The sequence below is a fragment of the Amblyomma americanum genome, chromosome 1 (assembly GCF_052857255.1).
Source record: "Amblyomma americanum isolate KBUSLIRL-KWMA chromosome 1, ASM5285725v1, whole genome shotgun sequence".
In the NCBI taxonomy this organism is placed as follows: Eukaryota; Metazoa; Arthropoda; class Arachnida; order Ixodida; family Ixodidae; genus Amblyomma; species Amblyomma americanum.
Genome location: NC_135497.1, coordinates 208,653,229 through 208,669,292, shown reverse-complemented (window position 1 = coordinate 208,669,292; position 16,064 = coordinate 208,653,229). Strand labels below are relative to the sequence as shown.

The 16,064-nt window shown below is 43.4% G+C and overlaps 1 protein-coding gene across 2 annotated transcripts in view; it reads right to left on the bottom strand.

Moving 5' to 3' along the window:
• Positions 1-5,195: 5,195 nt before the first annotated feature.
• LOC144114549 (NCK-interacting protein with SH3 domain) overlaps positions 5,196-16,064 on the bottom strand; it is a 29,106-nt gene continuing 18,237 nt past the window's right edge. For both annotated transcript variants that reach the window (XM_077648353.1, XM_077648354.1), the window contains exons 10-12: positions 13,615-13,827; positions 11,426-11,601; positions 5,196-6,473 (exon numbers count right to left, since the gene is read on the bottom strand). In XM_077648353.1, coding sequence (XP_077504479.1) covers positions 6,288-6,473; positions 11,426-11,601; positions 13,615-13,827 — 575 coding nt within the window. In that variant the 3' untranslated portion in view covers positions 5,196-6,287. The remainder of the gene's footprint in view (positions 6,474-11,425; positions 11,602-13,614; positions 13,828-16,064) is intronic.

Genomic DNA, 16,064 nt, shown 5'->3' with positions numbered 1-16,064 from the left:
AGTTGAAACTTATCATCCGGTCTACCACTATGCTATTGACTGCATGCTAATGGCTGCAGGAACATGATTTCTCGCCCTCACACTGAGATCAAAATCATTTGCCAATGACAGTAAGCTCATTTTTTAGAATAATATTTACTTGAAGACAGAACATTTAGAAAAGGATAATAAATAAAGCTGCACAAATAATTAACAAGAAACTAGTGCACACGGAAATGACACAAAACAATGGTATCAAAACATTTTGACAAATATGCTAAATAAAATTAATTTCCAGCACTTGAAAATGCTACTCAATACACCAAGTGATACCTTCAGCAAATGAATATTTGAGCAAGCTTGCAAGTGGATGCCCTAGCCTCTACTTAACACTGGTTAAAGTCACCAGTTGGGAATTTTCAGCCACGCTATATGTTGGCAATGAAAACGAAACTTAAAATTCTACCGGTCAAAACTACACACACACTAAATGGGTATGTTAGAACCTCAATTAAGTTTTCTAGACTTATAGGTTTATGTGACATCCCACATTTTACAACAAATGATTCAACAAATCTTTGCAGAAATAAAATTTCACCAAGTATATATATATATATATACTCCTACAGCAAAACGTCAATACAAGGAAGAATTTCTGAATCCTGCTTGGTAATTATAATTAATGCACAAAATGATTATCAAGTTAAAAGCTGGTGCAATATGATATATGCATTTTGCAGCTGCACCAACAAAAACACATGTGCTTGACAAGTTTGATGCCCCAAGAAACTATGGCATGCACGGCAACGGAGATACCGTAAAGGGACAGTCTACTGTTGGAGTCAAGTATAAAAATAAAGCCATATTGTAGATATTTGCATGAGATGACAATAACAGAACTCGTGGTTTTGGCAGAAATTTAAATTTAAGTCAGGTTATAGCCAATGGTAGTGTCCTGCTGAGTTTAAACTTCACAGCTCTCCATGTAGTTGCATGAAGTGTGTACACTACACTCCAAGAACAGAACAGAGTGCAATACGGAGGATTACAATTGCTGGAACATATTCCAGACAACATATTTATTTCTTTTCCAACTATCTACCATTTCTTACAAGATTTAACCCCGCTTTTTCATCATCTGTTAAAATGTTTTGAGATGGTGGACAGCCATTATGCGGGCAGTGCAGCTGCCAAAGGCAAAAATTGGTTGCTGGTAACTGTGATCGATATCATCAGTCTTACCTTACTGGAAGTGTTTACAAAACTACCTTAATGCTTTAAACTGCAGTTTTAATCACGCTTACACATCTCAGAGTCTCGCTCATTACCACAACCACGGATAGCCACTGCTTGCCACCTAAGTGGCACAGCAGTTGTGTCTGTAACGTCAGGGTTTGCACATGCCAACTGCCACAAGAAAGCGACATTCGCATATCAAAAAGTCATGTTTTAAATCATGGTGCAGGATTTCTCAGCCCCACAGAAGGGTATGCGTTTATGTATTGGGCAAGGAAGTTTCAACTGCTACAAAGAAAATATGGTCAATAAATGTCAGTCAACTGTCCCTTTAAGGATACCTCCTCTGAGACATCTTAAAGGAGATATCTTGCTGCACCTCAGGGTCAATACTACTGTTATTCATGATGTGCAGAAAAACTTACTGAAAGTCAAACGGAGGGAATAGATGGGAAGATAGGTTTCCATGCCTATAACCCTAGCCATACTGGCTGGGTATCTTCCAGTAGTGCACTAACAGTTGGCAGCGAGGATTGAGAAAGAAGTTTCCATCTATGGAAGTTAACTCAAAGGTTGCAAACAATTCAGAGGCCCTGATTGTGGCCTGTAGTGCTAGCACACTAAAAACCAGGGCTTCAAATGCCAATGGCCCCCCTCTAAGGTCGTAAATGTTCTCTATTTAAATTCTGTTTTTAATGGGCTAGTAATAAAGATGGCACCAAACAAACAAAACAGTCATCAGAACTTTGCCAGACTACTGCAAAAGTATTGCCTCAGCTAGCTTATGTGCAACTGTCATCATGAACATCATGCCCTTCATATCAAGTAATATCATGCGCAAGTGTCTATATGCAGTACGTGGAGGGCAATGTGCACATGGTGGAACCAAACAATAAAACCTGTTTTTGGATTATTGACCATCACGTCATTGGTGTAGTAAAGTAGAATGTAGTTATTACAGCTGTGCCCATGACTCAAAAATAAGATACAAACTAGGCAGCACAGCTGACTTCTCTCCGCAAATGCTAACAAAAAGCACTTACGCCTACTAACATCTAAAATGCTCCTGCTCAATAACCACAGTGGAGCTGAGCCTCGATAAAATGAATCTACAGTAAAAACTAGACTATATGTCAGACTGGAATATAGGTCGACCCCTCAACTAACGAATTCTAAGAAAGAAAAAAAAAACCTTTTTCAATAGAAAAAGTACCGAAAGTCACCCTTATTTTGAAACAAATGTGACTGACCAGGTTGCACAATGGTGACAGTATTTATTTTCATTTAAATGCTGCTCATATGTACACCCGGGCAATTTTTTAACAGTATTGCGCGCCCATTGACCCGCGTGTTTGTCAGCACCTTATCATCACGGCACGGAGCGGCGAAAACAAACGAGGTATGCGCATGTGTACACATGCGCTTACTCTCACTTCTTTTGCCGCTCCGTGCCATGATCTCTACCGCTTTCACACGGATACATTCGGCAGTCACAGGCAGCGATCTTGCACGCAGCTCCCGGACGAACTCCGCAACCTTTCCTTCCAATTCTGGATATGCTGCGGTCCTCCCACGGAATGATGTTTTCTTCTGGTTGCTGCAAGTTGTAATACGCAGCTTCTGCCTCCGCCAGTACCGAATGCTCTTTTCAGATACCCCAAATTTGTGCTGCACCGCCACGTTGCCGTGAGTTTCCGCGTACCCAGTCGCGTTTTTCTTGAAGGCGACGGTGAATTGCCGTCGGGTTCCGCTCATTTTGAAGAAAAATGTGAAAAAGCAGCCGTTAACCAAAATAGCTTTGCAACAACGGTTATACAAAATGAAGGAGCCACAACGTCGCCACGCCACGCTGCTGCTGATGGCGATGGTGATGGAGGCTGTTGACTTCAGCCGCACATTGTTGCAAGGCTCCCGTAGTTTTTCGCCATGGTTTCTTGAAAAAAGTTCGACCTATATTCCGGTTTTTACGGTATTTGACTAAATTTGAAACACACATTCTTTTCGTTTATTTCCTTCACTGAAAACCATATGTCTCCTTTCTCAGATTTAACTCCATTATGATTTGCCAAACCTTTCATGCATCACATAAATGTCAGAAGTCATCGTGTAAAGTGGTGGAAGGTGGTGGGAGGGGATGTGGAATGACCAAAATATATGTCACCCTTTACTCAGGCACATTTTCAAACAAAAAATAGCTGGCCAAGGAAGTACAGCAAGTGAAATGTGTGCTGCCTATTACCTGCTGGTCCAGCACCTTGTAGAGGATCCCAGTATAGGTGCACTCCTTTTGCGCTTGCAGGAACGCACCAGGCAGAAGCAGGAATGCGCTTCATCGAGTATGGCTATGTTTGTCTGATTGAGTTACACGGTTGACATGCCCCATGTACCATGTGTAGACATCACAGCAGTCTGAAGTTTCATTTCACTAGGCTGAATGAAACAGCCATACATTTTCAGCAACTGCTCCCATACTTATACAGAATAATAATCATGGAAAGAGGTGATGTTGAAGTTTAAAATATAAACGCTTGTTTGTGCAATGTCAGTTAACAGGCGAGCACTAGGAACACAAAGTTTTGGTGTTGAAACATAAAAACCACAAACTAATGAATTCTGCAATTTAAAAAGCTAGCTCAAGTAAAACGCTAAACTGTAGAAGTCAGCCACTGTACACAATTTCTTTTTTGCCCATTATTTTGCAACTACAGTGGCCAAAAAACTCCAAAGCAAAGTGCAAGCCACTGGGATTTGGTTGCATAGCTTAATGACTGGTGACATACTAGTAATTCAGCACGATTCACTGTTTGGATTTAAGTTTTAGCCAACGTAAGTATATATACAAACAGTAGAAAATTTCTGAGTGAACACCACACAATTGAGAAAGAAAAACAAGCAAAAAAATATGAAGGAAAACATTAAATCTGTTACCTCAAAATAAAAAAAATTAGGGGTGTGCGAATATTCGAAATTTCAAATACGAATCGAATATGTTTCATATTCGGTTCATATTCGTATTCGAGAAATGATATTCGTGAATTTCCGAATATTCGAAAATTAGCGAATACTCGGCAGCGATCGTATACCGTGCCGACTTTCGTAAATTTGGTTGTGGCAAAATCTCAATATCTGGGCAAATTATCTGAATATAGAGTTTAACGTTCCAGGAAAACAAAATAAAGGCCCTGTTCTCTTTCTTCTTCATCGTTTATCGCGTGGACCGATCGCATTCTGATGCCGCTAGGCTTCACCTTGGGCGCAATTCCGCAAGTGGGCTTTCCCACATACCACACGTGCTGAGAGCAAGATGGCGGACGACCCGCTTCTAACAACTGCAATGCGAAAGCGCGTTTATTTTTCTATCCTTCCGTAATATGTTATCTAATTAATGCCCACACCCATGGAATTGGTTCTGTCACCTCAATAACTCTCCGAGCGTGACCACCGCCATCTTGTTTCTGTCAACTAGGCTATGCGGGAAAGCCTACTTGCGGAATTTCGCGTGAGGCTCCCTAAGGGGCGAGTCGAGGTGTCACAACAGAGCAAGCGGTCCTGTAAAAATCCCGCCTATTGCATTGTGCACAATAACCCATGCACCTCTTAAGTGGGCGTAACGGCAGACGTGATAACGTTCGGAGGGACCCTGTCACTAGGGCAAAAATACAACCTGGCCGCGTAGTTTTGGTTTCTGAGCTTTGCCACTCGCCCGTGGCAATGGCAACTGTCGGCCCGAGCATTCGCCAGTAGTCCAATCTCAGCTCCCTGCCACTTTCAGACGCTGACTGACGCGTCGCTTGTCATTTTTTTCTCCCTTCTAGAAGCAGTCTCGCCATTCCGATGTCAATGTGCGTTCCCACCTCGCTTATGTTCGCGATGTCTTTCAGCACGCCGAAACTCGGTGCTCGTCACGTGATTACATGTGTTTGCACGATAGAGCCACCTCATAAGACTACCGCATTTTCGACAGATTTTTTTTTTTTTTTCGGGGCCGTGGGGCATTTTATAAATCCTTCGAATAACCCGGGCATTTCTGTCGGTTCTTTGAACTCCGAATTAATGAGGTTTTACTAGCCATCATGTTATTTTTGTTTCCAGTCTTGTCGTATTATGGATTTCATTTTGCATGACCACATTACAGGTTGGATACTGTTATGCGGTTCAGTTAAGTAGTTTACATTTCTGCACATATCATGTTTTTTTTATACGGTGCTCAGGCAGTCTATAGTTTTGTTTATTTCAGTTTCAAAGGCCATACACTATTTTGAAAACAATATGAGCAACAATGTTTGCTTATTTCTCTTTTCTGAATTTATTTTTTGTGCTGACCAGATATTCGATATTCGAAGCCATTTTTTCTTCATATTCGTATTCGATTCGCATTTGAAAATTTCAATATCCGCAAACCCCTAAAAAAAATGGTTTATATACTAATTTTTAGCCTCCATCACACCTTAAAGATGCAGCAATTGAAAAATCAATATTTGTTGACCTACCCTCCTGTTGTTATCAAGGTCTACAGCATTAATTAGTCTTTATGAGGTTACTAAGCTGTGTACAGTAAAATGTAGCATTCACATTATGCAAAATGCTTGCTTCTTGGCTTGATTTGGCCAAGTTAAAAAAAAAACAAGCTGAAGAAAGGACCAACAACAACAGGCAGAGCAGTTGAAGTTACAGCTGTATAGTGTAGTGAAGCTACCTTCTTAGGTTTCTAGCACAGCTGACTTACTGAAAGACCTCTTTGCAGTTTTTTTTAAATAATGCAAGACAGAAACAATTACGGCAAAGCTTGGTCCCAGGAAGAAAATTATAAATAAAATGTTCCATACTGACATTTCAAGTAGAGTTTCTTAACACAGAAATAAAGTAACTGAGAGTCAACATCTTGAAGAAGAGCAATTGATGAACAATCTCAACGACCGAGAGACACAGCAAATAAAGCTCGTAATCGCATCACTTAATAAAATAAAAAGAAAGGAGGAAGGGGAAGGAGAGGAAGGAGAAGCTGCCAAGTTACAGCCATGCAAACAGCCTTGCCATCAGTCCTGTAGATGCCGCACAAAATGGTGGGTGCCTCAGTCCATGCGAAACCACTGAGGCCAGGTCAGCTGAATACGGTGCACAAGCTCCTTTTCCTCAGTCGATGACTCCTCGTGTGTGAGTGCACTCTCAAAGCACCGGCGCAGCTCTGCTTGGCGGTGGCCCTCATACTGTGTTGAACCAAGCAGATGCTCCACCAGGGAAAGGTAGAGAAGCCGCCTCTGCGTTTCACAATGGTACGTCCATGAGCAAAAGAACATTTTACAGTGCACAAAAAAAAAAAAAAAGGTTCAAGGACACATTTAAAGGTTGAGACAAGGACTGGAGTATGCATGTTTACTAATCTAAATGTTCTCATGAGCCAACTGGTTCATAGGAATGCAAACTTGTTTGTTCATGACTGTAGCAGAAGTGAAAGGAAGCTACCATAGTTTCAAAGTCACATACCAGCACACTGATTGTCCAGCCACGCAACCCGACCAAATAATAATGCAAGCAATCAGGAGCACCCCATGTACGGTAGCATAAATACAGTAAAACCTTGTTATGGTACACTCATTTAAGCGATAGTTTCGCTTATGATGTAGTTGCATGAAACCCCTGACTCAGCTTTTACTACACCTCATGCATTTAGATGTCTGCTCACAAAGTAGTAACTTATCATGAACGTCTCGGTTAGCATGTACCTACCATCGCCTACAAGGCTGAAGGTCTCTCTTGTAAGGCAGCCATGACTACGCCACACATTACAGGAAAGGAAACTTTAACAGCACTCCAAATGCATAGATCGCGGCGATGAAATGAAAGTGATGTGGCACAGCACGCAATGAGCACACTTGCAGTTACTGACACACCCAATGAGAGCGCACAGAAGCCCGTCACAGAAGCCGCCAGCGTACGCCTGCTGCCGAGCCACCACCCCATTTGCGCAGGCGCCGGTGTCCGAACTGCGCTAATGTGCCGATTGCCATTGCTGCTGATCATCACTGTCATGTGACGCAGCTTCTCTGCAGCACAGTGGCTGCACAGTTTAAGATCGCCGCAGCAAATTTTCGTTTCCTTCCATCTGCTGTAGTCACCATTGCTGCGCTACTGGCTGACTGGTGTCACTGAATGGCTGTGATTCGGCCCAATCTTGTTGCATTATCGATTATCATATAATTGCCATTGTCATGGAGCACGTGCTTCCTGGCCTCTAGTGCTTCCCAAGTGATGTCATCCCCAGCACGTCTCGCTTTGGCATGAAGCTCCAAGTGCTGACCACCACCCGTTAAAATGCCCGTGAAGGACTCTTCGCAAAAGGTTTGCTGCGTGAAGGCACTGTGGAAACTGTCAACTTTTGCACAGGAATAGACAGTGCAGTTCTGGCATTTTCCAATAGTGACACTGCTTCTGAAACTGACAAAACATCATCCAATGCAACTAACGCTGACAAGGAAGCTGTAGACAGCCCGGACCATACCAATGGAGACACTGCATGTGCGTGAAACACACTTCACCTTTTCGCAGAAAAGCAAGGCCTAATAGAGTAGTTGGGACCTTGTTTAAGAGCCTATGAGGCTGCACTAGTACGTATGAGGCTGCCTTGGCGGCAGACATAAAGATTTTTGTGGTCTTACGCAAGTAAAAGCTTCCACATGTGCTTTCCTTTACCAGGCCAGTGCATATACTTAAGCGTTTTCGGTTAGGGTGTACTGCTTCGCACACAGTTTTTCTGCAGTCCAACAAGGTGCGCCTTTAAATACCACAGACACCAAAATGTTGCCTGTGTGTTTTCTTCTTTGAAATTATACGTTATATATATGTACTATACATGGATCAACCCATGGTATTCTGGCTCTTGAAACAGGCTGGCCTAAGTGCTGTAGTGAATTAAAAGTACAAAGCAGTGATTATATTGCAGTTTTTTTTTGTGTTGCTTGTGACCTAAAGCCAGCTTTGACACCACAGCCATCATTTGATTGTTGGAACTAAAATTGAAACAGCATGAGAGAAGAAATTCAATTATAAATTATTTACCAGTCGTAGGCGAATACCACACGGTGATCCATGTGTTCTAATGTCTTACGTATCATTACAACGAAACAAACATGCGACTAAAATTAAGTGTCTATACTTGGTTAACGAGGTTTCACTGCACTGCTGTTATTTATATTCATGTCCTAAAACTGGTTGCCTCTGCAAGTGTTTGCAGTTCCCAAAACAGACTTCAAAGAATTGTTCACTGTAGGCATTTAATCATGCAAAAGCTTCCATGACTCACTGTTCACAGACTGCAACTATGTCAATCCTGAAAAAAAGGCACACGCCGACCACAGGTTTTTGTCGAAAACCTTTGGTCGGCGTCTGCCTTTTTTTCTGTTGAAATGAGTTACTTACTACCCGGCCAGACGAGATTTCGTCAGACCTTAGATTTTATGTCAATCCTGACTTTTACTAATCGCCATGTTGAAATGTGCCTCTATTGCCGAGTGTGTCTGGCGCATGGTTACAGCTTCAGTGCACACTGCGACAGCCGACATGTAACTATCAAAAAGAGGTCAACACAGCATGGACACACACAACCCACAGCTAGCTGCAGAGGGTCATAAAGGTGGAAACTGCAGTCTGGTTAGCAGTGATAGGCGACTGCTTCAATGTAAGACCTTTTGTGGGCACTCCACCGTCTACACATCTTCCTGCCATGTTGAGATTATCTAGAAAATTGGGGGCAAGGTTACCGTTCTCAATGTCTGCTGTACTTTGTAGATGGGCAGAAAACACTTAGTGGTACTCCACAGTAGTCACACAAGGGTGGCATGTAGCCGCACCTTCACTAAAAATATGAAACATTTTGACACTTCTGAGAGGTAGATACTGAATCTGCAACCGTGTTCTGTGATAAATTGCGTGTGGTGCCAAAATAAGTTAAAAAAAGACTGCAAGAGGCCAAACCTAGGATATATATGCGGGTATGCCCCCAGTACTCCTGGTTCTAATGTCAGTGCACAAATATTAAGCACACAATTACTCTCTGTTAGTAGCAGGCCTGCGGCTGCTTCTTTCCAAACCAGCTTCGCGATCATGTACTACCTCAAGAAACATGACACATGGATGATGCAATGAAAAAGCATGTGATGTTTAGCACACTTAAGGTATGCCATTCTAAGCACGCCAACGCGACCACGCAATATTGACACAACTTACCAGACTTTTTTGCACTCGAATCAAATAATTCCGTCGGTCCATATTAAGAAACAGTTTCAAGTAAATATTAAATGCCATAAAACGCGTTATTAAACATGCTGTGCTGTTAACAAAAGAGCACATTCTTTGGGGGCGAGTGAACCTGCCAGCGCCCCGTGCACACTGGCTCAAGGTGATAAATATGTGTGCAGCTACATATGTGCTTTTTTTTTCCTTGCGCAATTATCAGCCTATTATCCTGATGTTCAGGTGAATGAACGCAGTAACTTGCATGCTATTAAGTGCATTGAGTGGCAGTGCCGATCGACTCCCAGACTTCGCGGTTTACTACCGTGGCCCATTGCCTGTTAGCCAGTTTCCTAATGCGGTATTTATGCGCGAGAAACCTATCGAGGGTAATTTAAATTTCCTTTTTGCTACTACGTGAATCCAACAGTGACGCAGCTGGTCAATACATGCTGGTTCTGCAGTGCGCAGGCATGATGCAGCCGCCGGTAGCTGCGGTAGGCACGGGCAGGCAGAACCTGTTTTGCCTACCATGCGAAAGTCGCTGCTGACATCAGCGCCACCGCATCTTCGTGACGTCGCGGGGTGAAGGAGGTCTATAGTTGCAGCGTCCTTGACGAACTCACTGACGGTTTGAGGTGGGTTGCGCACCAAGCCGGCAAACACCTGCTCCTTGATACCACGCATGAGATGCCGTAGCTTCCTTTGCTCACCCATGTCAGGGTCGGCACGGCGAAAAAGGCGAGCCATGTCTTCCGCGAACATAGCTACGCTTTCATTCGGCTTCTGGACGCACACTTCAAGCAGGCGCAGATCATTCTCTCTTTGATCAGTACTGGCAAAAGTGTCCACCAGCTGGCAGCGGAAGTCATACCATGTGGACAAGCTGGCCTCGTGGTTTCCAAACCAAGTTCTAGCACTATCCTGAAGGGCAAAATAAACGTTGCAGAGCTTCTGGTCCACGCTCCACTGGTTGAACTTGGCCACTCGTTCAAACTGGTCAAGCCAGTCTTTCACATCTTCAAACGCGTTCCCCTGGAAGCACTCTGGCACCTTGGGGTTGTGAAGAGTCAACGGCGTAGGGAAGGTGCCATGGCTTGGGAGACCTGGCAAACTTTGACGTTTGAAGAGTCGCCCGGTAGATGGTTGTACTCCGGGGCAAGGCCTAGACGGCAGCAGCTAGTGCGATGGACAGGCGTGTCGATGTCCGGGACCCGCTGTGGACTGCCGGAAGCAGTCCTGTGCATACCCAGCACCTCCACCACTGTCACGACTTGGTAGAACCCCGAGGAGGGCTTACAGATAAAACGGTTTACTGGTCAACCTGCAAGAGTTCCCGCATTTTTCAGCTTCTTCCTCTTCCCGCCTTGCGCTCGTCAACCCATTTATCATCTTTGGCATCTTCTTGCATGCGACAATATTCAGGGGCCCTAATATCACAAAGGCGACAGGAACTTAAGTCCTCAGCCCTCCCAAGCTTAGGACTGTCAAAAGTGCTTAAGAGCCCCACTACACAGCTTAAAAGCAAATCCCTTGGGTTGTATATTTTTTACAAAGACTGCACATGTTTATTTGCAATGGCTATGCCAACAATATTAATTTAGTTTGAGAATTTATCCATGCATTTAATTCTATCAGTTGAACAAGGTTTCAAGATGCATAGAGAGACCTGAAAATGCAGTCCACAGAGCACTGCTTTCCATACGGATTATCACAACTTGTCTTTTCGTGTGCTCTCTCACAATCTCATCTCCCTTCTTGCCTTGCAATACGCATATGACTGGTCAAAAATATATGAAAATTTATTTGTTCAACAAAGCCCAAACGTTTTGGATAAAGAAGCAAGTTTTCCCACGAAATGGAAGGTCCAGTTTTCACTTTCACGATGCTTGATTCCAGCTCTTGCTTTCTCCACTGTGCACAAAAAGGCTGCTGCGCTTATATATAATAAAAAGGCGAGGTACACTCATATGGAGCCTACCTTGTCACCGGGTGGTAGGTCACTTAGCTGCCTGGCTACTATGTCGATCAGGACAGCAACATCATTTAAGTAGAACAGTTCAGCCGTTGTGCTGTCAGAAAAGAGCTCAGCAAGCATCTTGAGCACAGAATTGGGAACTCCAGCCACTTCATGTGTTAGCACCCGAGCAGGATCATCTGCGAGCACAGAAATTTGTGTCATTCTCTTTGCACACAAGAAATCTCGGAACTCAGAAATGTGAATAGTTTGGTGACACTTGTGATGAAAACCAAACAGCTCCAGAATTCATATGTACAAAAATATGGAGTGATGATCTGAGCAACAAGTTCAGGCAATCAGCAAAAATAGTAACTCCTACCCAGAAGGTCACCCATACTTGGCACCAAAAAATAATGAGCACCAAATTTATTCAATCAGCTACTCCCACTTCCTGTAGAAAGAAGAAAAATGATCTGGAGGCTCCAGCAACTCTCACTTATATGGTGTTTACTATAATACAAGGCATAAAATGCCATAGCACAAGAAACATGCCACACCGGGCAAGAAGACTGACAATAGTGTGTTTCTCTTTTGTCCACAACATTGTCCACAACATTAAGTTTGTTGCTGAAAATGCTTTATACTATTTACTTACTCTCTGATATCTTCCACAAAAAGGAGCAAACATGCCAGAAGCCTACTCTTTGTGGCACACAGGCACAAACACTACCTTTCACCTGCATAAGCCACAACATGTGGTGAAGGTATGGGCAAGCAAATACAGTAAAAGCTCGTTAATTTGACCCCCATTAAGTCGGAAATCAGGATAGTTCGAACTGCCGACTTGTCCCTGCAAGCCTATGGCATCAGATGCTCGCTAATTCAGATGTTACGGGTCTCGCATCCATTAATTCAAACGGGCTCCTGAAGGAGTGCTGCGTCCAGATATGACTGGCGTGGCAAGATATCGTCAAAATAGATGAACTCGAAACCCGAGTTCCACGCTGCAGAGTCACTTGTGCACCTCTGACATGCGTGCAATGGCAGGCAGGCATGATAAAAAATGTAGGTCCCATCTTTAAGAATAGTTAGACCACTTAGTTTCGGTTTCACTCCCCTCAGCTTCGTCCCAGCCCGTGCACCAGCCAGCCAACCTAACCCAGCTAAGCATGACTCAGCACATCGCTGGTGTCTTCTCCCCTCAACCCCTTTTTTCTTTCCTCGTTGCTATGGTGCTGTTTCCTTCACTTCCGCCCGCATGGTTCCGTTCTTCCAGTGCGCCGAAACTGTGCTTTCATCCCATGCCGTTCACAGTTTGTGCGATGAAGCCTCCTCACATGCGACGGTGCCGCTTATGATGGGATTGACAAGGTAGCAGTGGAGCTCCACCGCATCGCACTGTTAAGGATGCAGGAGTCTTTCACTATTTTGGAACACAGTTTTGCTTCGACGCTCCCAACAGTATGCATGCAGTAAAGCATTGATGGAAACATGAAAAATGACCACTATCGTGCCGTTCTTATTTCAAAAGCAGGCACCCAAATAAATTCACCATGATGCAAGTGGTTCTTGTTTTTTTTCAGGGTCACTTGATAACTCAAGCTTTCGGATAATTCAAACAAATTTTCTGTCTCTTGAAGTTTGAATCAGCATCAAAATCCAATATACTAAATTATGCCTCCAGCAACTTTGGCTTTGTATAACTGCACTTTTTGGTGTAGCCAATATGCTGCTGAGACTGATGAAAAGTGTTCACAACTCTGCAAGTGTAAGCTGATTTCTTTTGTTCATTTTCCTTTTTTCAGCATTGCAAATGCAACTTCCAGCATCTGAAACTTAATTCAACTTTGGATTGGTTTTATGGTTTTATCGGGTTTAATGTCCCAAAGCGACTTAGGCTATGAGGGATGCTGTAGTGGAGGGCTCCAGACAATTTCGACCACCTGGGGTTCTTTAAACTGCACTTACGTTGCACAGTACATGAGCTTCTGGCATTTCACCTGCATCGAAATGCGACCACTGCGGCCAGGATCGAACCCGCACCTTTCGGGTCAGCAGCCGAACACCATAAGCCACAGCAGCGGCACAATTCAACTTTAGAGTGTTCCTGCAGCTATTCAGTCTGAATTTTATTTGAGTTTAAACTGCACTATTTTCACACACAAAAGTGAAGAGCGCGATCTTGGAGTTGCAGTGAACAGCAGACACACCTTCTCGGTTGACGAGTAGCATAAGTCGCTCCGTAAGGGCCCGGGCATCTTTACGGGTGGCCAGTGTGCGAAGAACAAAATTGTCCACTTCAGACTGAAGGTGCAGGTTGAGTGAGAGAAGTGTGCCCAAGGAAAGTTCAGCCACTTCTTCTTCTACATCAGCAGATTCGATTGTATCAAGCAGGAAGGTCACAAACCGCTCACCAACATGTTCTGCATAAAATGCCAGGAAGACTACACATTAAACAAAGAAAACATTCACCATAAAACTCTGCAACAAGTATTTCATTAACTTTATCTAGCCTTCAGTAGCGAACCTGTCCATATACATAAGCTACACACAGCATGCTACACCATTCACTGAGTGCTCAGTTTCTGTTGTCACAGACACCATGTAACCCATGTTCTGGGTAGCCGCTATCTTATTTTATTCTATGTGTGCCCAAAACCTCCGCATCAAGGTGTTACATAGAAGCCCACAGTACACTCAGATTTTGTGATGGCAATTACATTCAGTACTATCTGCTCTGTATTGCATGCTGTGTTTGGGTACAGATGCTTACCGTATTTACATGCATATAACACGACAATGAATATAACATGTGCAAAAGTTTAAAACCTCATGAAAATAAAACAAATATTATAACAATTATAACACAACATCCGACCTTTCCAGCCAACTACAGCAGAGGGCATGAAAACAACAAAGACAGCAAGCAAAAATACTGAAGCAACGGATACGTCAGTACTATTTGAGAGGCAACACTTGAGAAATGCGAGCGACACCAGACTCCCATGCAGCAGCTGCCGCCATAATTGCACCACTGCTTCATGCTATTCAGTCCTGTGCCCGTTCGCCCTTCATCCTTTTTCCCACTCCACTCAATTCTTTCAGTCCTTCTATTTCTCACCTACCCACACCGCCTTAATTCCGTGTTCATAGCCACCCTCTCATTCCCTGTGCCAGTCGTGCAACTTCAAGGTCGCCAAAAAGTTTACTTCTCCTAACAGCTCGCAAGTCTTGCGGTGAAGGTCGGTGTAGCTATCTTCGGCAGCAAGCAAAAAAAATATCTCGTTATATTTGCAACTTGGTTCCAAATATAATGCGAGATGCATTACAAGACAGATTATCTGAGGAAAAAAACTCATGTTTATTCGTGTAAATAAGTTTATGAGTTTATGGGGGATTTAACGTCCCAAAGTGACTCAGGCTATGAGGGACGCCGTAGTGAAATGCTCCGGAAATTTCGACCACCTGGGGTTCTTTTACGTGCGCTGACATCGCACAGCACACGGGCCTCTAAAATTTCGCCTCCATCGAAATTCGACCCCCGCGGCCGGGATCTGTAAATAAGGTATATAATTTGTGTAGTGCAAAACAGGATGATACCAAATTTAAGAACATGGCAGGAGCAATGGTGGTGAGTTTAAGTGAGAATGGGTGAAGAATAGGCGAATTCAAAAGTGTGAGAATGTGTGATGCAAAGCCAAAAATTTATTTCTTAACAAATATTCTAGGTCAACTCCTGTAAGGACTACTGAAGTGTGCACAGTATGTTAGCTAAGTTAATATAAGAACAGCCAATTGAGAAGCCACATAAGAAAGTCTATTACTGCTGCTTATTGGATGCCCATAGTCAAACCTTTTTTTAATTTTATTTAGATGGTAGTTGAACTCCATGCCACTGCTGTTATGTGCAGTTGCGGTCACTGATATGAAAATTTTTGTTTTAAAACTGCTATTTTAAAACATTTGGGGAGGCGCGGGAGGGTGGGGTGCAACTGTATGCATTCGCTTCACTCGTGTCGTCCCGCGGGTTACCTCTCTCAGTCTCTGCAAGTGTTGTTGCCCACGAAAACTGACTACTCCTGCTTTGCGTGGCACATGCATTCGTTTGCGGCACGGCAGCGTTGTGCTGTCAAGACGCGAAGTGGTGCAGACATGACAAAAGCATGACTATGGCTCAGATACAGTTTAATTTTATTGCTTGTAAAAGGAACATGGGGAGTGGCAAATGTCATGATTTTTAAAACTGCTTTTTTCACAGAAAAGTTTTTTTTTTTTAAGTTCACATATTTTTCGGACTGTGTGATTATTCAGACCATTTTCCGGGTCCCGCAAGAGTCCGAAAAATTGGTTGGCGACTACACCAAATTCAAAAGGGATCACAAAATAGTCCGATATATCGATAATTCAATACACAAAAATGGCAGTAGATAAGCTTAAATGTAACCTACAAGCAAGAATACATTGCAGCTATGGTAGAGACGTGGTTCTTAGAGTGACGTGCCACCTGCTAGCATCCCGCAAAGCGCAATGGCGTCACTAGGTCTAACCTGCTTTGCATTGAAGCTGCTGCGGACACTGGTTTGGAACTATCCACTACTTATCATAAGATGTCTAATCCTGTTACCAGTACACTATTAATAGAATAATCGCTTATTGACAT